The 23,600-nt window shown below is 47.8% G+C and overlaps 1 protein-coding gene across 1 annotated transcript in view; it reads left to right on the top strand.

Annotated features, from left to right (window-relative positions):
• The first annotated feature begins 1,093 nt into the window (after positions 1 to 1,093).
• The window catches only part of YIPF3 (Yip1 domain family member 3), a 37,998-nt gene continuing 15,491 nt past the window's right edge, over positions 1,094 to 23,600 (top strand). Inside the window, exons 1-4 of the mRNA XM_068115103.2 lie at positions 1,094 to 1,241; positions 5,714 to 5,947; positions 6,077 to 6,183; positions 6,349 to 6,394. Coding sequence (XP_067971204.1) covers positions 1,179 to 1,241; positions 5,714 to 5,947; positions 6,077 to 6,183; positions 6,349 to 6,394 — 450 coding nt within the window. The 5' untranslated portion in view covers positions 1,094 to 1,178. The remainder of the gene's footprint in view (positions 1,242 to 5,713; positions 5,948 to 6,076; positions 6,184 to 6,348; positions 6,395 to 23,600) is intronic.

Raw genomic sequence — 23,600 nt, 5'->3', positions numbered from 1 at the left:
TGGTGATGATGATGATGATGGTGCCAATGGTGATTATGATTATGATGGTGATGGTGATGATGCTGGTGATGATTATGATGATGATGATCATGATGATGATGCTGCTGATGATTATGATACTCATGATGGTGATAGTGATTATGATTATTATGATGATGGTGATGATGATGACAATGGTGATCATTATCATTATGGTGATGGTGATGATGGTGACAATGGTGATTATGATTATGATGGTGATGGTGATGATGCTGGTGATGATTATGATGATGATCATGATGATGATGCTGCTGATGATTATGATACTCATGACGATGATGGTGATTATGATGGTGATGATGATGATGACAATGGTGATTATGATTATGATGGTGATGGTGATGATGCTGGTGATTATTATGATGATGATCATGATGATGATGCTGCTGATGATTATGATACTCATGACGATGATGGTGATTATGATGGTGATGATGATGATGACAATGGTGATTATTATCATTATGGTGATGGTGATGATGGTGACAATGGCGATTATGATTATGATGATGTTGGTGATGACTATGATTATGATGATCATGATGATGATGCTGATGATGATTATGATACTCATGACGATGATGGTGATGGTGATTATGATTATGATGATGATGACAATGGTGATTATTAGCATTATGGTGATGGTGATTATGCTGGTGATGATTATGATGGTGATCATGACGATGATGATGATAATGCTGATCACGACGACGACGATGATGGTGACAATGGTGATGATTTTGCTTATGATTGTGACGATGATGATGATGATGATGACGATGATGTGATGATGATGATGTGATGATGATGATGATGATAATGTACACAGGAAACTTTGGCACATGAGGATGCCATTCGGCCCACCATCTCTGCGCTGCACCAACCCCAGGATCGTCGCCCATCAAGCTATCCACCACGCACAAAGCGTTCGTTGTTATATAATATACTGTATCTATGAAATGAGGATTAAATATAAGTAATCATCCAAATTTTGATTATTTGCTTCCATTTTCTTATTTAAAAAATAATAAATAGCCGATGACGTACGTGGCAGCATGACGTCATTTCCTGTTGATAGTGCTGCCTCGTACTCACCATTCGGCCATATCTGGGCTGCTGGCGAGACGTCGAGAGCATAAATGGCCGATCCTCGGGGTCATCCCAATGGGGACTGGACATCGTACCGTGATCCCACGGCACAGGTGTGCATCGACCTGAGGGGGCACGGGGGGCGACGTGTCATGGCCGCACGGACGACACGATGGCAGGAATGCCAAGACAAGTTTACAGCAAACTCAACTTTGTTTCTGTCTTTTAAATGGCTCCGGTTCCTCACGACTCACAAAACGACTCGGTCCATCGTATGAACTTGTACTGTTATAGTTATAAAGCCGGTTCTCCTATCTAAATTACATTATGTTGTGGATATTAAATATCCCACAGGATTTGGGCCAAACAGGAGGCCATTCTACCTATGCGCTGTTTATATCCGCTCGTTTTGAGAGTTACCTGTATAACGCATACACACCTTGCGAGTTACCTGTATAACGCACACACACCTTACGAGTTACCTGTATAACGTACACACACCTTACGAGTTACCTGTATAACGCACACACACACACACCTTATGAGTTACCTGTATAACGCACACACACGTTACAAGTAACCTGCATAACGCACACGCACACGTTACATGTAACCTGTATAACGCACACACATACACACCTTACGAGTTACCTGTATAACGCACACACACCTTACGAGTTACCTGTATAACGCACACACACCTTAGGAGTTACCTGTATAACGCACACACACCTTAGGAGTTACCTGTATAACGCACACACACCTTACGAGTTACCTGTATAACGCACACACACCTTACGAGTTACCTGTATAACGCGCACACACACCTTACGAGTTACCTGGATAACGCACACACACACGTTACATGTAAACTGTATAACGCACGCACACCTTACGAGTTACCTGTATAACGCACGCACACCTTACGAGTTACCTGTATAACGCACGCACACCTTACGAGTTACTACGAGTTACCTGTATAACGCGCACACACCTTACGAGTTACCTGTATAACGCTCACACACCTTACGAGTTACCTGTAGTCGGTATGACTCCTGTGATGTGAAAATGGCATTTCGCTCCTTTCTACTTCTACAGGATGGTGCAGATGTAGCGCACTTACCTTTGAACTGTTAACTTGGGGGTTCGATTCCCGGCCCAACTATAACCTGTCGTGATTGGTGCTTCGCAGGTGGGATGTTTCAACACTAAGTGTGCCGTCCCTCGGATGGACGTTAAGCCGGGTGTCCTGTGTGCTCGCAGTACTTGGGCGGGACCTTGAATATCCCTTGAATGTCTTTCGCAAAGTGTGGTAGAGTTATCTCTGACACCCATTGCAGTTATCCCTATTATAAGTATGCAGTTATCCTCGCACAAAACACAAATTCCTGCCAGAAGCAGCTCCACTGGGCCATCAGTCCATGCCAGTCGGTTCGTGAAAGACTTGGGCTAAATTTCACCTTTGGCTGACCTCACACGTGTGTGGGATTAATTGGGGCATGTAAAATAAATAAATAATATTAGTTTAATAAATTAATTAATTGGGGCATGTAAATAAATAAAGAAGTAAAAGTAGTAGTGGTCGTAGTCAGCTGCATGGCCGCACACTCAGCCAGTGATGCTACCCTGCATCCTTGTGCTGCATACAAATGACGACGCCATGTAGTAGTAGTAGTGGTGGTGGTGGTGGTGGTGGTGGTAGTAGTAGTAGTAGGCTGCATGGCCGCACCCTCAGCCAGTGATGCTACCCCGCATCCTTGTGCTACATACAAATGACGACGCCAAGTAGTAGTAGTGGTGGTGGTGGTGGTGGTGGTGGTGGTAGTAGTAGTAGTAGTAGGCTGCATGGCCGCACTCTCAGCCAGTGATGCTACCCCGCATCCTTGTGCTACATACAAATGACGACGCCAAGTAGTAGTAGTAGTGGTGGTGGTGGTGGTAGTAGTAGTAGTAGTAGTAGGCTGCATGGCCGCACACTCAGCCAGTGATGCTACCCTGCATCCTTGTGCTGCATACAAATGACGACGCCATGTAGTAGTAGTGGTGGTGGTGGTGGTGGTGGTGGTAGTAGTAGTAGTAGGCTGCATGGCCGCACCCTCAGCCAGTGATGCTACCCCGCATCCTTGTGCTACATACAAATGACGACGCCAAGTAGTAGTAGTAGTGGTGGTGGTGGTGGTGGTGGTGGTAGTAGTAGTAGTAGTAGGCTGCATGGCCGCACCCTCAGCCAGTGATGCTACCCCGCATCCTTGTGCTACATACAAATGACGACGCCAAGTAGTAGTAGTAGTAGTAGTAGTGGTGGTGGTGGTGGTGGTGGTGGTGGTGGTAGTAGTAGTAGTAGTAGGCTGCATGGCCGCACCCTCAGCCAGTGATGCTACCCCGCATCCTTGTGCTGCATACAAATGACGACGCCAAGTAGTAGTAGTAGTAGTAGTGGTGGTGGTGGTGGTGGTAGTAGTAGTAGTAGGCTGCATGGCCGCACTCTCAGCCAGTGATGCTACCCCGCATCCTTGTGCTACATACAAATGACGACGCCAAGTAGTAGTAGTAGTGGTGGTGGTGGTGGTAGTAGTAGTAGTACTAGTAGTAGTAGTAGTAGTAGGCTGCATGGCCGCACCCTCAGCCAGTGATGCTACCCCGCATCCTTGTGCTACATACAAATGACGACGCCAAGTAGTAGTAGTAGTAGTAGTAGTAGTGGTGGTGGTGGTGGTGGTGGTAGTAGTAGTAGTAGTAGGCTGCATGGCCGCACCCTCAGCCAGTGATGCTACCCTGCATCCTTGTGCTACATACAAATGACGACGCCAAGTAGTAGTAGTAGTAGTAGTAGGCTGCATGGCCACACCCTCAACCAGTGATGCTACCCCGCATCCTTGTGCTGCATACAAATGACGACGCCAAGTAGTAGTAGTGGTAGTGGTGGTGGTGGTGGTGGTGGTAGTAGTAGTAGGCTGCATGGCCGCACCCTCAGCCAGTGATGCTACCCCGCATCCTTGTGCTACATACAAATGACGACGCCAAGTAGTAGTGGTGGTGGTGGTGGTAGTAGTAGTCGTAGTAGTCTGCATGGCCGCACCCTCAGCCAGTGATGCTACCCCGCATCCTTGTGCTACATACAAATGACGCCGCCAAGTAGTAGTAGTGGTAGTAGTGGTAGTAGTAGTAGTAGTAGTGGTAGGCTGCATGGCCGCACACTCAGCCAGTGATGCTACCCCGCATCCTTGTGCTACATACAAATGACGCCACCAAGTAGTAGTAGTGGTAGTAGGCTGCATGGCCGCACCCTCAGCCAGTGATGCTACCCCGCATCCTTGTGCTACATACAAATGACGACGCCAAGTAGTAGTAGTGGTAGTAGTGGTAGTAGTGGTAGTAGTAGGCTGCATGGCCGCACCCTCAGCCAGTGATGCTACCCCGCATCCTTGTGCTACATACAAATGACGCCACCAAGTAGTAGTAGTAGTGGTAGTAGTGGTAGTAGTAGGCTGCATGGCCGCACCCTCAGCCAGTGATGCTACCCTGCATCCTTGTGCTACATACAAATGACGACGCCAAGTAGTGGTGGTGGTGGTGGTGGTGGTGGTAGTGGTGGTGGTGGTGGTAGTAGTAGTAGTAGTAGTAGGCTGCATGGCTGCACCCTCAGCCAGTGATGCTACCACGCATCCTTGTGCTGCATACAAATGACGACGCCAAGTAGCAGTAGTGGTGGTGTTGGTGGTGGTGGTAGTAGTAGTAGTAGTAGGCTGCATGGCCGCACCCTCAGCCAGTGATGCTACCCCGCATCCTTGTGCTGCATACAAATGACGACGCCAAGTAGCAGTAGTGGTGGTGTTGGTGGTAGTAGTAGTAGTAGTAGTAGGCTGCATGGCCGCACCCTCAGCCAGTGATGCTACCCCGCATCCTTGTGCTGCATACAAATGACGACGCCAAGTAGCAGTAGTGGTGGTGGTGTTGGTGGTAGTAGTAGTAGTAGTAGTAGTAGTAGGCTGCATGGCCGCACCCTCAGCCAGTGATGCTACCCCGCATCCTTGTGCTGCATACAAACGACGACGCCAAGTAGCAGTAGTGGTGGTGGTGGTGGTGTTGGTGGTAGTAGTAGTAGTAGTAGTAGTAGTAGTAGGCTGCATGGCCGCACCCTCAGCCAGTGATGCTACCCTGCATCCTTGTGCTACATACAAATGACAACGCCAAGTAGTAGTAGTAGTAGTAGTAGTAGTAGTAGTGGTGGTGGTGGTGGTGGTAGTAGTAGTAGTAGGCTGCATGGCTGCACCCTCAGCCAGTGATGCTACCCCGCATCCTTGTGCTGCATACAAATGACGAATAGTAGTCGTAGTACTCGTAGTTGTAGCCGTCGACTGTTTTCCACATGGTTTGCTCCATGATGATAATGAGCAGGTGAGTTTGTTGCTCAGTGGATGTATGGATATTTAAGGATTTCGCCAATGAGCGGTTTTGGTCACATTTACTTACTTTTGATGCATGAATCTATATGTATCAATAGCCTGTGTATTGCAATTGCAACAGATTGTCAATTTTTCATGAAGTGCTCACATTTACCAGGCTCCCCCATGTTTCCTTGCAGTCGCCCCATTTTGGGTCGTCGTCCATCGTGGACATGGAAAATATGGATGACACGTCCGGTTCCAGCTTTGAGGATATCGCCGAAGCACCGGGGGGAACGACAGCACTGGGAGATGTTAATGGCGATGAAAGGAGAGCAGGAAAAACCGGTCAGGATGATGCAGTCGAAGAAGACGAAGAGTTTCTTGGCATCAAGGGGTTGAAGGGACAGCTGGGGAAGCAAGTAGCCGGACAGGTACGCCGACCAAGCTGAACACAGGACGTTGGGTTTAGCTCGGTGTGAACGCGACCGAGTTGACATTCGAGTCACTTTGCGTCTGATCACATCGGACCGGGAGATCAGAATGCCTCTTCCTTTTGGCAGGTGTGGGAAGCTGGAAGGCAGCAGGCCGCACGGGCGTTCTCTCTGTATGCAAACATCGATTTGCTGCGTCCTTACTTTGACGTGGAAACTGTACAAGTGAGGAAAAGGTAAGGAAAATTTGTACGAGAGCCGCTTGCGAGTTTACTTTGCATTGTCCAGTACTTATCCATTTGATGACTTTCTGAATTTACACCTTTGCCTATTATCCGTGGCACCAAAACCACGAGCTGCCTAATTCTCGGTGCGTGCTTTTTCTGCTTGCTTCCTCGTAGACTCCTGGAATCTTTTGTTCCTCAGCGGAACATGAAGGTGCCACAGGTTGGTTTGCTTTCTTTTCAATATACTAGGGCATGCCCGTACTATATCTATATCTAAAATTATATCCCCCCCTCTATTTACATGAAATGGTTTGGGTCATGAAATGTTTTGGTCCATTCGCAACGCCAAAGCGAACGGCGAACGGCTTGCGAGTACAGTGACAATCCCCCCGGGGTTTTAATTAGTTTTAAAACATCGTTTAACGCCAACATAGCGCCAACATAGTTTGCAAACGTGAAATAAATGAATACGCTCTCAAATGTGCCATCCGAGGCAGAGTGTGTCCGCCACGTTCGGCACACGCGATAGCTCGCTGCTCTCTGATTGGTTGAATCGTTTTTTGGACATAGCTCGGTAAGTAATTGTCCGATTAATATGAAACCTTGAAAAGGCACATCCTCGGGTCCCCAGCAATATACCTGGCAAGTTTAAAGTATATCGGACCCGTGGTTGTCGAGAAACAGCGGTCACAGACAAACAAACGTACAAACGTACAAACAAACACACAGAGATTACTGGAATTATAGATAGATCACAAGCCAGGAAAAACGTTAAAATGCATGTCGGTGTTGAATTCCAAAAAAAATTAAAAAAAAAATCCCACAGGATTTGGAATGACATGACAAACGTAACAAGGAACGACATGGTAATCCTTTTACCGATCGCCATCACAATGTATTTTGACATTTTCCGTCCCATTTCAACAATAAATAAAATACGCAGTTACACCGACCCACACCACAAATGTATGCCAGGTGTTGGCCTAACGGTTAAGGTGTTTGGCATAAGATATTGGGGTCTTTGGGTTTGAGGCCCTGTCGTGCCGTCAAAATAACACCAGGTGGTTTGACTCAGCCTGTCATCCTTTCGAGGTTGGCAAAATGAGTACCATCCTTACCTGGGTTTTTAGCCATTCGAGTATCGTGTGGCGGAGTCTCGACCCTTCCAGGATTGTCCTCCTCGGCCAACAGAACTGCTACCGCAGCCATTTGCGTGTCGCAGCGTAAAAGGAATTTTTATTTTATTGATTATTACCGTACACTACAAATGTACAATTCCCTCCCACATAGACATCTACATAGACATCTTGGAGACGGCGTGAAGCTGGAAGGTGTGAAAACATTTTGCTACCTCGGAGACATGCTGAATGGAGAAGGTGGATCAGACTCGGCAACGGTTGCTCGAGTGAGATGTGCATGGAAGAAGTTTCGGGAACTGAGTGGCGTGCTGATGAGGAGGGGAGTGTCGCTGAAGCTGAAGGGAAAGGTGTATGCTGCATGTGTGAGAAGTGTTATGATTTATGGGAGCGAGACATGGGTCATGAACGTAGAGCAGTAACGAAGGCTGGAAAGGGTGGAAATGCGAATGGTTCGGTGCATGTGCGGAGTATCGTTGAGAGAGAGTGGACGACAAATGATGAATTGCGAAAGATGATGGGAATAGAGCCTGCGATTGATGCTGTGAAGAGGAACAGGTTGAGATGGTTTGGTCATGTGTTGAGGAAGGATGAAAGTGACTGGTTGAGAAGAGTGATGTAAATTAATGTAGAAGGAAGTAGAGGACGGGGAAGACCGAGAAAGACTTGGCTAAAGATGGTGGAAGAAGAAATGCGGGCAAGGGGGTTAACAAGGAGAGATGCAGAAAATAGGGCAAAATGGAGAAGATTGTCATGGGGACCGCAAGGCTAACCCCCGCTCTAGTAGGGAAAATGGCCTTAAAATGCCTGTTTGTTGTTGTTGTATAGACATCTTCGTGCAATTGCTAAGTCTATTCCCACCTATAACAAAAATGGCAAAAGATGGCATGATGATGATCGGTAAGAGGATTGTGGTGTCATTACTTTCTTGTCATTCCTTGTTTGTTTGTGTTTTTGTTTTTTAAAAATTCGATCCCGACATGTTTTTCATTTTTCTTAAATATTTTTTTCCTTGTTTTTGTTGTTTTTATTGGCGGGAGAGAATCATGTGGTAAATTGTGGTTCAATAGTCAAGTGGAAATCATGTGTTGAAGTACTTCAGTTTGTAAATCTATAATAATAAAAGGCAGTGTCTGTCCGTCTGTCTGTCTGTCCGTCTATCTGCCTGTCTGTCTCTGTCTGTCTGTCTGTGTCTGTCTGTCCATCTGTCTCCTCCATAACTCCAAAACCATGAAACCGAGCGGCCCCAAACTTTGCATGCATACACCTGGACCTCCAACAGATTGCAAGAATGAAAACTGGGTGTTTGGGTGTGTTATAACATCATTTATTACGAAAACGATATTACTGAAGCGATACACTACTGTATCAAGAAACCTGGGCTTAATTTGTCCGAAGCAGTCCGAAGATGAGTCATAACGCGTAAGGCCTATACGTACCATATTGCTGGAAGAGACGTAACACCGATGCTTTCGATATTTGATGGTCATTTTAACAATGGGTTTGTTTGTGTTTCACACTGAATGAAAAAGGTAAAGGTAGAGCATGGCGATTGTGATATATAACAGGTTCGGAAATATGTTCGGCATGAACGGCAAATAAATCAAAATGGCGGTATGTGGAGAGTCAGCTGCCATACTGCCATAATGACATCAGACGTAATCGCATCACCCTGTCATGTGACCAGATCCTCAGCTCTGATTGGTATACGTTTGAGGGGGCATACATACAAACGGACGGACAAACACTGTTCCAGACGGCTTTGCCTGATGGGTGACGCCGTAAAAAACCGATGTGGTGGTTTACCAATATGGTGGCCCGCCATCTTGGTAAGCCCACTGTACCTCGCTGGGTTCTTAAGCCGCCATTTTGTTTCAGCCTACTCAAACGTGCCTTGCCTTGGAAACACGATCGATTAATCTATATATATATAAAACACAGTTTGTGTGTGTGTGTGTGTGTGTGTGTGTGTGTGTGTGTGTGTGTGTGTGTGTGTGTGTGTGTGTGTGTGTGTGTGTGTGTGTGTGTGTGTGTGTAATGTTACCGATAGACTCCTAAACGGAGAGGCTTACGTGCTTGATATTTGGCACAGACATGGCCATTGAGCCTGGGACGAACATGGCCGAACTCAAAATATTTGACGATCCATATTTTGTATTCATATTTACCTCAGCGCATTTCAGCGCACGGAATCAACGGAATCAGCGCAGGTGGGCGCTGATTCGCTCAGAGCGATCACGTGATGACGCTATGAACGCTATGACGCTATGAACGATATGACGCTATGAACGCTATGACGCTATGGAAAAAAAAATCGCTATGAACGCTATGACGCTATGAACGCTATGAACGATATGACGCTATGACGCTATGACGCTATGAACGCAATGAACGATATGACGCTATGACGCTATGAAAAAAAAAATCGCTATGACGCTATGAACGCTATGACGCTATGAACGATATGAACGCTATGACGCTATGAACGCTATGACGCTATGAACGATATGAACGCTATGAACGCTATGACGCTATGAAAAAAAAAAATCGCTCGCTTTACCAAGGGGCTCGCTCTCCCCCCGTTCCCCTCCCCTCCCCTTACCCCTCCCCCTCCCCTCCCCCGCCCAGCAATGCCGGGTACTTCTGCGAGTCATTACATAATTGAAGCAAATCATCCAATGATTATGGGCCAATGATGATTATTTCAGATTTATCATAGTTAAGTTTGAGGAAGTTGATTTGAAGCCAGGATTTTATTTCAGTGATGCAGTTTGTCAGGATAGAGTGGGTGGCGGTGGAGATGGACGTGGTGGAGATGAAAAGCTGGATGTCATCGGCGAAGCAGTGGAATTGGAGACCATGACGGCGGATTAAGTGACCGAGGTGGGACAGGTAAAGGATGAAGAGGAGGGGGCCAATAACTGAACCTTGGGGGACACCTTGGGGGAGGGGAGCAGTGGGGGATTTGCAGTTATTGATGGAGATGAACTGGTGTCTGTCAGAGAGGTATGATTTGATCCAAGAGAGGGCAGTGCCGGTAATGTTAAAGGTGGTTTCAAGTCGGGTGAGGAGGATGGTGTGATTGATGGTGTCAAAGGCGGCGCTGAGGTCGAGGAGGATGAGAATGTTGAGGTTGCCGGCGTCAGAGGAGAGGAGAAGGTCGTTGGTGATTTTGAGGAGAGCAGTTTCAGTACTGTGGTTGGAGCGGAATCCGGATTGGAATGTTTCATACAGGTTATTGGCAGAGAGGTGATGTTTGAGTTGAGCGGCTACAGCACGTTCCAAAACTTTTGACAGAAAGGGTAGGTTGGAGATGGGTCTGAAGTTGTAGGGTGTCGGGGTTTAGTCCAGGTTTTTTCAGAATGGGGGTAACAGCAGCAATTTTGAGGGATGGTGGGACGATGCCTGTAGACAGGGAGGAGTTTATTGTTGCAGTGATAAGTGGAGAGAGAGCAGGAAGGGAGGCCTTGACAAAGCTGGAGGGGATGGGGTCAAGAGTGCAGGTGGCAGTTTTCATTCCTATGAGGAGTTCAGAGAGGTCAGTTGGGGAGAACTGAGACAGGGGTTGGCAGGATAAGGGGGGGGGGGGCAGGTGGTTTGAGGGGGAGCGGGTGCGGTGGTGGTTAAGCTGTTGTAGATGTTGTCAATTTTCCTTTGGAAGAATGAAAGGAAGGAGATGCAGTTGTCTACTGTGAATGACTGGGTGGTGGTGTTCAGGGGGCTGAGGAGTTTGTTTATTGTAGAGAAGAGTGCATTTGGGTTTCCGGAGCCAGAGTGGATAATTTGAGAGTAGTAGGCGGAGCGGGTGCGGGAGAGGGCATCTTTGTAGTGCTGTAGGTGGTCCTTGTCGGCTTGGGAGTGAATTGTGAGACCTATTTTATTGCGGAGTCTTTCAAGTTGGCGAGCACGAGTTTTCATCAGGCGGAGTTCAGGGGTAAACCAGGGAGCAGAATGGGTGAAAGAAACTGATTTGGTTTTTATAGGCGCAAGCTGGTCAAGGCAGGAGGAGAGAGTGTGGTTGTAGTAGTTAGTGAGGTCAGAAGGGGTGTGGAGGTCAACGAAGGGAGAAGTGGACATTTTTTCAGAGAGGGTGGATGAGAATGATGTAGGTGAAAGAGCGTTTAGCTTACGGAAGTTGATAGTGCGATAATGCCTTGGTGCTGGGGTGGGGATGTTGATGGTCATAGTGATGGCTAAGTGGTCAGAGAGGGTGAGGTCGGAGCCAGAGAGATGGTGCAAAATTAATCCAGTAGAGCAGACAAGGTCCAAAATGTGCCCACGGTTATGGGTAGGAAAGTTGACATGTTGAGTGAGGTTTAAGTAGGTGAGTAAATCAGTGAAGTCAGTGGTTATTGTGGAGTCAGTGGAGTCCATGTGGATATTGAAATCACCGAGGAGGAGGATTGAGGGGGAGAGGGAACAGAGCTGGGTTAGAAAGTAGTGATTTTTGGTCATGATTTTTGAATAGGCACGGGCGTTTAGAGATGCGCTTCAATCGTACACAACCCTCTAAAGTCTTCTCGGTATGTAGCTTGACGGAGATATATCTCTTGACGGAGATATACGCATCTCGCTACACCATATACAAGATCGGTGCCGGTGATTGATATACGCATCTCGCTATACCATATACAAGGTCAGTGCCAGGGGATAGATATACGCATCTCGCTATGCCATGTGCAAGATCGGTGCCGGTGATAGATATACGCATCTCGCTATACCATATACAAGATCAGTGCTGGTGATTGATATGCGCATCTCGCTATACCCTGTGCAAGATCGGTGCCGGTGATAGATATACGCATCTCGCTATACCATATACAAGATCAGTGCCGGTGATAGATATACGCATCTCGCTCTTCCATATACAAGATCAGTGCCGGTGATTGATATACGCATCTCGCTATACCATGTGCAAGATCGGTGCCGGTGATTGATATACGCATCTCGCTATACCATATGCAAGATCGGTGCCGGTGATTGATATACGCATCTCGCTATACCATATACAAGATCAGTGCCAGGGGATAGATATACGCATCTCGCTATACCATGTGCAAGATCGGTGCCGGTGATAGATATACACATCTCGCTATACCATATACAAGATCAGTGCCAGGGGATAGATATACGCATCTCGCTATACCATGTGCAAGATCGGTGCCGGTGATAGATATACACATCTCGCTATACCGTGTACAAGATCGGTGCCGGTAATAGATACATGCATCTTGCTATACCGTATACAAGATCGGTGCCGGTAATAGATATACGCATCTCGCTATACCATATACAAGATCGGTGCCGGTAATAGATATACGCATCTCGCTATACCATATGCAAGATCGGTGCTGGTAATAGATATACGCATCTCGCTATACCATATGCAAGATCGGTGCCGGTAATAGATATACGCATCTCGCTATACCATATGCAAGATCGGTGCCGGTAATAGATATACGCATCTCGCTATACCATATGCAAGATCGGTGCTGGTAATAGATATACGCATCTCGCTATACCATATGCAAGATCGGTGCCGGTAATAGATATACGCATCTCGCTATACCATATACAAGATCGGTGCCGGTAATAGATATACGCATCTCGCTATACCATATGCAAGATCGGTGCTGGTAATAGATATACACATCTCGCTATACCGTATACAAGATCGGTGCCGGTGATAGATATATGCATCTCGCTATACCGTATACAAGATCGGTGCCGGTAATAGATATACGCATCTTGCTGTACCATATGCAAGATCAGTGCCGGTAATAGATATACGCATCTCGCCATACCATATACAAGATCGGTGCCGGTAATAGATATACGCATCTCGCTATACCATATGCAAGATCGGTGCCGGTAATAGATATACGCATCTCGCTGTACCATATGCAAGATCGGTGCCGGTAATAGATATACGCATCTCGCTATACCATATGCAAGATCAGTGCCGGTAATAGACATACGCATCTCGCTATACCATATGCAAGATCGGTGCCGGTAATAGATATACGCATCTCGCTATACCATATGCAAGATCGGTGCCGGTAATAGATATACGCATCTCGCTATACCATATGCAAGATCGGTGCCGGTAATAGATATACGCATCTCGCTATACCATATGCAGGATCGGTGCCGGCAATAGATATACGCATCTCGCTATACCATATGCAAGATCGGTGCCGGTAATAGATATACGCATCTCGCTATACCATATGCAAGATCGGTGCCGGTAATAGATATACGCATCTCGCTATACCATATGCAGGATCGGTGCCGGTAATAGATATACGCATCTCGCTATACCATATGCAGGATCGGTGCCGGTAATAGATGTAGCTACGCATCTCGCTATACCATATGCAAGATCGGTGCCGGTAATAGATATACGCATCTCGCTATACCATATGCAAGATCGGTGCCGGTAATAGATATACGCATCTCGCTATACCATATGCAAGATCGGTGCCGGTAATAGATATACGCATCTCGCTGTACCATATGCAAGATCGGTGCCGGTAATAGATATACGCATCTCGCTATACCATATGCAAGATCGGTGCCGGTAATAGATATACGCATCTCGCTATACCATATGCAAGATCGGTGCCGGTAATAGATATACGCATCTCGCTATACCATATGCAAAATCGGTGCCGGTAATAGATATACGCATCTCGCTATACCATATGCAGGATCGGTGCCGGTAATAGATATACGCATCTCGCTGTACCATATGCAAGATCGGTGCCGGTAATAGATATACGCATCTCGCTATACCATATGCAAGATCGGTGCCGGTAATAGATATACGCATCTCGCTATACCATATGCAAGATCGGTGCCGGTAATAGATATACGCATCTCGCTATACCATATGCAGGATCGGTGCCGGTAATAGATATACACATCTCGCTGTACCATATGCAAGATCGGTGCCGGTAATAGATATACGCATCTCGCTATACCATATGCAAGATCGGTGCCGGTAATAGATATACGCATCTCGCTGTACCATATGCAAGATCGGTGCCGGTAATAGATATACGCATCTCGCTATACCATATGCAAGATCGGTGCCGGTAATAGATATACGCATCTCGCTATACCATATGCAAGATCGGTGCCGGTAATAGATATACGCATCTCGCTGTACCATATGCAAGATCGGTGCCGGTAATAGATATACGCATCTCGCTATACCATATGCAAGATCAGTGCCGGTAATAGATATACGCATCTCGCTATACCATATGCAAGATCGGTGCCGGTAATAGATATACGCATCTCGCTATACCATATGCAAGATCGGTGCCGGTAATAGATATACGCATCTCGCTATACCATATGCAAGATCTGTGCCGGTAATAGATATACGCATCTCGCTATACCATATGCAGGATCGGTGCCGGTAATAGATATACGCATCTCGCTATACCATATGCAAGATCGGTGCCGGTAATAGATATACGCATCTCGCTATACCATATGCAAGATCGGTGCCGGTAATAGATATACGCATCTCGCCATACCATATACAAGATCGGTGCCGGTAATAGATACACGCATCTCGCTATACCATATGCAAGATCGGTGCCGGTAATAGATATAGGCATCTCGCTATACCATATGCAAGATCGGTGCCGGTAATAGATATACGCATCTCGCTATACCATATGCAAGATCGGTGCCGGTAATAGATATTCGCATCTCGCTGTACCATATGCAAGATCGGTGCCGGTAATAGATATACGCATCTCGCTATACCATATGCAAGATCGGTGCCGGTAATAGATATACGCATCTCGCTATACCATATGCAAGATCGGTGCCGGTAATAGATATACGCATCTCGCCATACCATATACAAGATCGGTGCCGGTAATAGATATACGCATCTCGCTATACCATATGCAAGATCGGTGCCGGTAATAGATATACGCATCTCGCTATACCATGTGCAAGATCGGTGCCGGTAATAGATATACACATCTCGCCGTACCAAATGCAAGATCGGTGCCGGTAATAGATATACGCATCTCGCTGTACCATTTGCAAGATCGGTGCCGGTAATAGATATACGCATCTCGCTATACCATATGCAAGATCGGTGCTGGTAATAGATATACGCATCTCGCTATACCATATACAAGATCAGTGCCGGTGATAGATATACGCATCTCGCTCTTCCATATACAAGATCAGTGCCGGTGATTGATATACGCATCTCGCTATACCATGTGCAAGATCGGTGCCGGTGATTGATATACGCATCTCGCTATACCATATGCAAGATCGGTGCCGGTGATTGATATACGCATCTCGCTATACCATGTGCAAGATCGGTGCCGGTGATTGATATACGCATCTCGCTATACCATATACAAGATCAGTGCCAGGGGATAGATATACGCATCTCGCTATACCATGTGCAAGATCGGTGCCGGTGATAGATATACACATCTCGCTATACCATATACAAGATCAGTGCCAGGGGATAGATATATGCATCTCGCTATACCATGTGCAAGATCGGTGCCGGTGATAGATATACACATCTCGCTATACCGTGTACAAGATCGGTGCCGGTAATAGATACATGCATCTTGCTATACCGTATACAAGATCGGTGCCGGTAATAGATATACGCATCTCGCTATACCATATACAAGATCGGTGCCGGTAATAGATATACGCATCTCGCTATACCATATGCAAGATCGGTGCTGGTAATAGATATTGTGAGAAACCACCGGTGAAACCACCTGTTCTCACCCAGATTTGGTGCCCCGCCCACCGCGTGACGTGGCCTCCTTGGAGCCTCACGCGATCGGGAGGCGATTCGGCACGCGATTGGGGGAGGGTCAGAGAGCGCGGTCGCCATCTTATGCAACGGACGCGACTCGAAGGCTCCGAGTGGGAAATAGATAAAGGGATTTCCCTTAATCTTCACGACAGCCGCGTTGGGCTGATCGTTTACCGTTCTGTATTTTACGAGTGAGTAACTCCGGAAGAGAACGAGTGATTCCCGGATCTCATGGATTGGAACCGTGAGTCAGATATTGCCTGCGTCGTGTTGGAGCTGCTGGCCGACCGTTCCTGCAGGCCTTGTGCGGTGTATTCCACTCTGTTACCCTCCGAGTCCCGGAGATCGTCGATTGGAACCGCGAGTGATCTTGCCTGCGTCCTGTTTGGAGCTTCTGGGGCCGACAGTTCCTGCAGGCTTTGTGCAGTGTATTCCATTCTGTTACCATTTATGGTTTTTGTGATCGAGCCAATAAAGCATCGTGCCTTACCCCTAGAAGGCCGATTAAAACACAATTGTGTTTATTGAGTTCTCTCTGTCCACTCCGTGGACTACTTGAAGCCCGGACATTAACGTCCGTATTCCGTGCTGGGAACCATTTCACAGCCGGGATCGCGACAAATGGGTTGCTCGTCCTAGGATCATTCAAGTAAGAGACATTCGAATTGAGACGGGAATTCTGCATCTGCATCTTCTTTGCATCTGCTCACCAGCGGACGCCGTCTTGGAGGAGCCTTCTCACCAGCGGACGCCGTCTTGGAGGAGCCTTCTCGCCAGCGGGCGCCGTCTTGGAGGAGCCTTCTCGCCGTGGGACGCTGTCTTGGGTGGTGCTTCACTGCCGAATAAGTGAATAGCTTCGGATCCCTCCAAACAACCGACAAAAAAAAAAAAACGTGAGTATTTGTACGTGGTATTTTTCTCATTGGCAATTTGATGTGCGGTGGTGATATTGTGTAGTTCGTGTCGTATTTCCCCAACAGAGCGTTGTGTTTGAGCGTTGTGTTTTGTGCCTTGTCTTATGATAACTCGTAGCCAAGCTATGTCGACCAGAGAAGTGAGAGTTCAACCTGATCATGTTGACAGTCGCGTGGGTGGCGATGCGAGCGACGCAATCAGCCTTGACCCAGTCACTAAACCCGATATGTTAGGAAGCGATTCCATCATGACTAAATGCATGCGTTCGCCCTTCTGGACCGGGCTGACTCCGGTTCAACAACTTGACATGTATAACAGGGAGAATGACAGGGCAGAGGCAGAGCGTGCGGCAGCAGAGAGAGAGCGTGAGAGAGAGAGAGAGCGTGCGGCAGCAGCAGAGGCAGAGCGTGCTGCGGCAGCAGAGAGAGAGCATGCGGCAGCAGAGAGAGAGCGTGAGAGAGAGAGAGAGCGTGAGAGAGAGAGAGAGCGTGCGGCAGCAGCAGAAGCTGAACGCGTCAGAGAGCATGAGTTGCGAATGTTGACTGAACGACCGCGGGCAGAGGGGTCTGCTGCAAGAGTCCCGGAAACTGTTCATGTTCGTTTGCCGGACTGGACGGGAGACACGAAGCCAGAAGCGTATCTGGAGATGGCGGAGAAGTTGTTGGCTGCCGGTGGCATTGATGAGAGCTTGTGGGTCGGCCATCTTGTGAGCCATCTATCTGAGAGGGCGAGGGAGGTATATGCGAGGATGGCAACCGAGGACGCAAACAAATACAGGGCATTGAAGGCCGAGATTTTGAACGCCTATGCGGTGTCCGCATGTATTTATAGGAGAAATTTTTTCAGCTGGACTCGTGAGTCCAGTCAAACCTATGAGGAACATTCGCGGGCCTTGTTGGAACAGCTGCAGAGATGGTTCAAGGGGAGCAAGGTTGAGTTACCTCAAGCGGTTGCGGAACTCCTGGTGCGTTACCGTATCGATCAACAGCTTCCGCCTGACTTAGCATTGTTTCTTGTCGACAAAGACACTGTTTCCTTGGCAGACTGCGTCAACCTTATTGATAAACATGTTTTGGCGTGCAAAATGCTGCAAGTCACGCAGTCGCGTCGTAAGACGGAGGAGTCTGCGATCAAGACCGCCCCCCGTCTGCCCGGCGGCTGGATCGAGGGGAGGGGTTCTCCGATGCCCTCCACTGGTGGCGGTCGCGAGCCGCAGACCAGGGCAGGGCCCTGGTGCGATTTCTGCAAACGCGTGGGGCATGGTGAAAACCGCTGCTTCTCTAATCCCGCTAGTCCGGCCTACCGAGGCAACCCTCCTGTTAAGTCGGAGGGAGATCAGTGGAGCTCATCCGCCGGGCCCTCGCACACGACGGTGGCATCGGTGACCGAGGTCACTGCCACCGAGGCTAATTCCATTCATCCACTGTACCAGGATTATTCAGGGACAGCCTTAGTGGGTGGCCCTGATTCGATGCTGAAGTTTGAGGCCCAATACCTTCGGGATACTGGGGCGACACGGTGTGTTCTCCGGGCGGGGGTAGTTCCGGCCTCTCAGATGCGTTATACCGGCGAGTATACCCTCCTTCGGGGCATTGACCGGGTTCTTGGCCGGTATCCCCTTGCCCTCCTCGAGGTCCGGAGTGACATTTTTAAGGGTCCAGTGACCTGTGTGGTGGTACCCTACTACCCGATACCCGGGGTCTCCTTGCTGATTGGCAATGATGCCATGGCCAGGGAGGAGTCATTGACTCTGACCTGTGGGGGGGGTCACTAGATCCCAGAGTAAACAGGCGGAGAGAGTGGCGGAGTCAGACATATCTTCACTCTGGCCCGAGGAGCCTAGCGCCTCGACTCCAGTTCCCGACGGTGACGTTGCGTCAGCTGAAGTCCACCCGAGCCTCCCGTCAAGCCACCCTCAGGTGCCGTGCTCCTCAGGGACCGCTCCCGCCATGTCGCGATTCAGCAGGAACGCTAATGCTAAGGTATATGTGGGAAACCTGGGCAATGGAGCAGCGAAAGCCGAGCTAGGGAGGGTCTTCGAACATTACGGACCACTCCGCAACGTATGGGTTGCTCGAAACCCACCTGGATTTGCAGTTGTTGAGTTTGAAGAGCCACGAGATGCTGAAGATTCGGTCAGAGCCCTTGATGGAAGGTTAATTTGCGGATCGCGTGTGTGCGTCGAGATGTCGAATGGCATGTCGCGGCGGCCTCGTTTCAGACGCCCTTTGGTCCGCAGGCCTTTCGACCCGAACGATCGATGTTACCAGTGCGGTGAAAGGGGTCATTACGCATATGACTGTTGTTCTCGACACCGGAGGAGTACCCGCCGCTCTAGGTCTCGGCCCGTTTCCTTCCTGTCAACGCTTCCCCCAACTTGAGTTTGGCCCCCTTGCCTCTCTATTGTGCTTTGTGTGAAGTGTAACTCTTGTAGGGTAGATATTAATGTGGTGTATGGTGTTAAAATTTGTGTGTGAAAAAAAAAAAAACCAAACTGGTTCATTGTTAACCTGTTAATGCCTGTTAATTGCCTGTGCGTTAATAATTGCGTTATTGTTGCGCTATTGCGTTGCGTTGTATTGTTGCGTTGTTGCGTTATTGTTGTTAATAAGTGTTAATAATTGTTAATTGCGTTAATTGCCTGTTAGCGATTACCGCCATCATCTTGCCATGTGATTTGCACCTACTACAAATACTGGTTTTAAAAACGCCGTCTATTCGACGGGGTTTTTACTTAGGGGGGGAGGACTGTGAGAAACCACCGGTGAAACCACCTGTTCTCACCCAGATTTGGTGCCCCGCCCACCGCGTGACGTGGCCTCCTTGGAGCCTCACGCGATCGGGAGGCGATTCGGCACGCGATTGGGGGAGGGTCAGAGAGCGCGGTCGCCATCTTATGCAACGGACGCGACTCGAAGGCTCCGAGTGGGAAATAGATAAAGGGATTTCCCTTAATCTTCACGACAGCCGCGTTGGGCTGATCGTTTACCGTTCTGTATTTTACGAGTGAGTAACTCCGGAAGAGAACGAGTGAGTCCCGGAGATCGTCGATTGGAACCGTGAGTCAGATATTGCCTGCGTCGTGTTGGAGCTGCTGGCCGACCGTTCCTGCAGGCCTTGTGCGGTGTATTCCACTCTGTTACCCTCCGAGTCCCGGAGATCGTCGATTGGAACCGCGAGTGATCTTGCCTGCGTCCTGTTTGGAGCTTCTGGGGCCGACAGTTCCTGCAGGCTTTGTGCAGTGTATTCCATTCTGTTACCATTTATGGTTTTTGTGATCGAGCCAATAAAGCATCGTGCCTTACCCCTAGAAGGCCGATTAAAACACAATTGTGTTTATTGAGTTCTCTCTGTCCACTCCGTGGACTACTTGAAGCCCGGACATTAACGTCCGTATTCCGTGCTGGGAACCATTTCACAGCCGGGATCGCGACAATATACGCATCTCGCTATACCGTATACAAGATCGGTGCCGGTGATAGATATATGCATCTCGCTATACCATATGCAAGATCGGTGCCGGTAATAGATATACGCATCTCGCTGTACCATATGCAAGATCGGTGCCGGTAATAGATATACGCATCTCGCTATACCATATGCAAGATCGGTGCCGGTAATAGATATACGCATCTCGCTATACCATATGCAAGATCGGTGCCGGTAATAGATATACGCATCTCGCTATACCATATGCAAGATCGGTGCCGGTAATAGATATACGCATCTCGCTATACCATATGCAGGATCGGTGCCGGCAATAGATATACGCATCTCGCGATACCATATGCAAGATCGGTGCCGGTAATAGATATACGCATCTCGCTATACCATATGCAAGATCGGTGCCGGTAATAGATATACGCATCTCGCTATACCATATGCAGGATCGGTGCCGGCAATAGATATACGCATCTCGCTATACCATATGCAAGATCGGTGCCGGTAATAGATATACGCATCTCGCTATACCATATGCAAGATCGGTGCCGGTAATAGATATACGCATCTCGCTATACCATATGCAGGATCGGTGCCGGTAATAGATATACGCATCTCGCTATACCATATGCAAGATCGGTGCCGGTAATAGATATACGCATCTCGCTATACCATATGCAAGATCGGTGCCGGTAATAGATATACGCATCTCGCTATACCATATGCAAGATCGGTGCCGGTAATAGATATACGCATCTCGCTGTACCATATGCAAGATCGGTGCCGGTAATAGATATACGCATCTCGCTATACCATATGCAAGATCGGTGCCGGTAATAGATATACGCATCTCGCTATACCATATGCAAGATCGGTGCCGGTAATAGATATACGCATCTCGCTATACCATATGCAAGATCGGTGCCGGTAATAGATATACGCATCTCGCTATACCATATGCAGGATCGGTGCCGGTAATAGATATACGCATCTCGCTGTACCATATGCAAGATCGGTGCCGGTAATAGATATACGCATCTAGCTATACCATATGCAAGATCGGTGCCGGTAATAGATATACGCATCTCGCTATACCATATGCAAGATCGGTGCCGGTAATAGATATACGCATCTCGCTACACCATATGCAGGATCGGTGCCGGTAATAGATATACACATCTCGCTGTACCATATGCAAGATCGGTGCCGGTAATAGATATACGCATCTCGCTATACCATATGCAAGATCGGTGCCGGTAATAGATATACGCATCTCGCTGTACCATATGCAAGATCGGTGCCGGTAATAGATATACGCATCTCGCTATACCATATGCAAGATCGGTGCCGGTAATAGATATACGCATCTCGCTATACCATATGCAAGATCGGTGCCGGTAATAGATATACGCATCTCGCTGTACCATATGCAAGATCGGTGCCGGTAATAGATATACGCATCTCGCTATACCATATGCAAGATCAGTGCCGGTAATAGATATACGCATCTCGCTATACCATATGCAAGATCGGTGCCGGTAATAGATATACGCATCTCGCTATACCATATGCAAGATCGGTGCCGGTAATAGATATACGCATCTCGCTATACCATATGCAAGATCGGTGCCGGTAATAGATATACGCATCTCGCTATACCATATGCAGGATCGGTGCCGGTAATAGATATACGCATCTCGCTATACCATATGCAAGATCGGTGCCGGTAATAGATATACGCATCTCGCTATACCATATGCAAGATCGGTGCCGGTAATAGATATACGCATCTCGCCATACCATATACAAGATCGGTGCCGGTAATAGATATACGCATCTCGCTATACCATATGCAAGATCGGTGCCGTTAATAGATATACGCATCTCGCTATACCATATGCAAGATCGGTGCCGGTAATAGATATACGCATCTCGCTATACCATATGCAAGATCGGTGCCGGTAATAGATATTCGCATCTCGCTGTACCATATGCAAGATCGGTGCCGGTAATAGATATACGCATCTCGCTATACCATATGCAAGATCGGTGCCGGTAATAGATATACGCATCTCGCTATACCATATGCAAGATCGGTGCCGGTAATAGATATACGCATCTCGCCATACCATATACAAGATCGGTGCCGGTAATAGATATACGCATCTCGCTATACCATATGCAAGATCGGTGCCGGTAATAGATATACGCATCTCGCTATACCATGTGCAAGATCGGTGCCGGTAATAGATATACACATCTCGCCGTACCAAATGCAAGATCGGTGCCGGTAATAGATATACGCATCTCGCTGTACCATTTGCAAGATCGGTGCCGGTAATAGATATACGCATCTCGCTATACCATATGCAAGATCGGTGCCGGTAATAGATATACGCGTCTCGCTATACCATATGCAAGATCGGTGCCGGTAATAGATATACGCATCTCGCTGTGCCATATGCAAGATCGGTGCCGGTAATAGATATACGCATCTCGCTATACCATATGCAAGATCGGTGCCGGTATTATAGATATACGCATCTCGCTATACCATGTGCAAGATCGGTGCCGGTAATAGATATACACATCTCGCTGTACCATATGCAAGATCGGTGCCGGTAATAGATATATGCATCTCGCTATACCATATGCAAGATCGGTGCCGGTAATAGATATACGCATCTCGCTATACCATATGCAAGATCGGTGCCGGTAATAGATATACGCATCTCGCTATACCATATGCAAGATCGGTGCCGGTAATAGATATACGCATCTCGCTGTACCATATGCAAGATCGGTGCCGGTAATAGATATACGCATCTCGCTATACCATATGCAAGATCGGTGCCGGTAATAGATATACGCATCTCGCTATACCATATGCAAGATCGGTGCCGGTAATAGATATACGCATCTCGCTATACCATATGTAAGATCGGTGCCGGTAATAGATATACGCATCTCGCTATACCATATGCAAGATCGGTGCCGGTAATAGATATACGCATCTCGCTGTACCATATGCAAGATCGGTGCCGGTAATAGATATACGCATCTCGCTATACCATATGCAAGATCGGTGCCGGTAATAGATATACGCATCTCGC

Source organism: Myxine glutinosa, chromosome 5 (assembly GCF_964187855.1).
Source record: "Myxine glutinosa chromosome 5, kmMyxGlut1.1, whole genome shotgun sequence".
NCBI lineage: Eukaryota > Metazoa > Chordata > Myxini > Myxiniformes > Myxinidae > Myxine > Myxine glutinosa.
The sequence above is the reverse complement of the archived record's forward strand: the minus strand, read 5'-3'. Positions and strand labels throughout refer to the sequence as shown.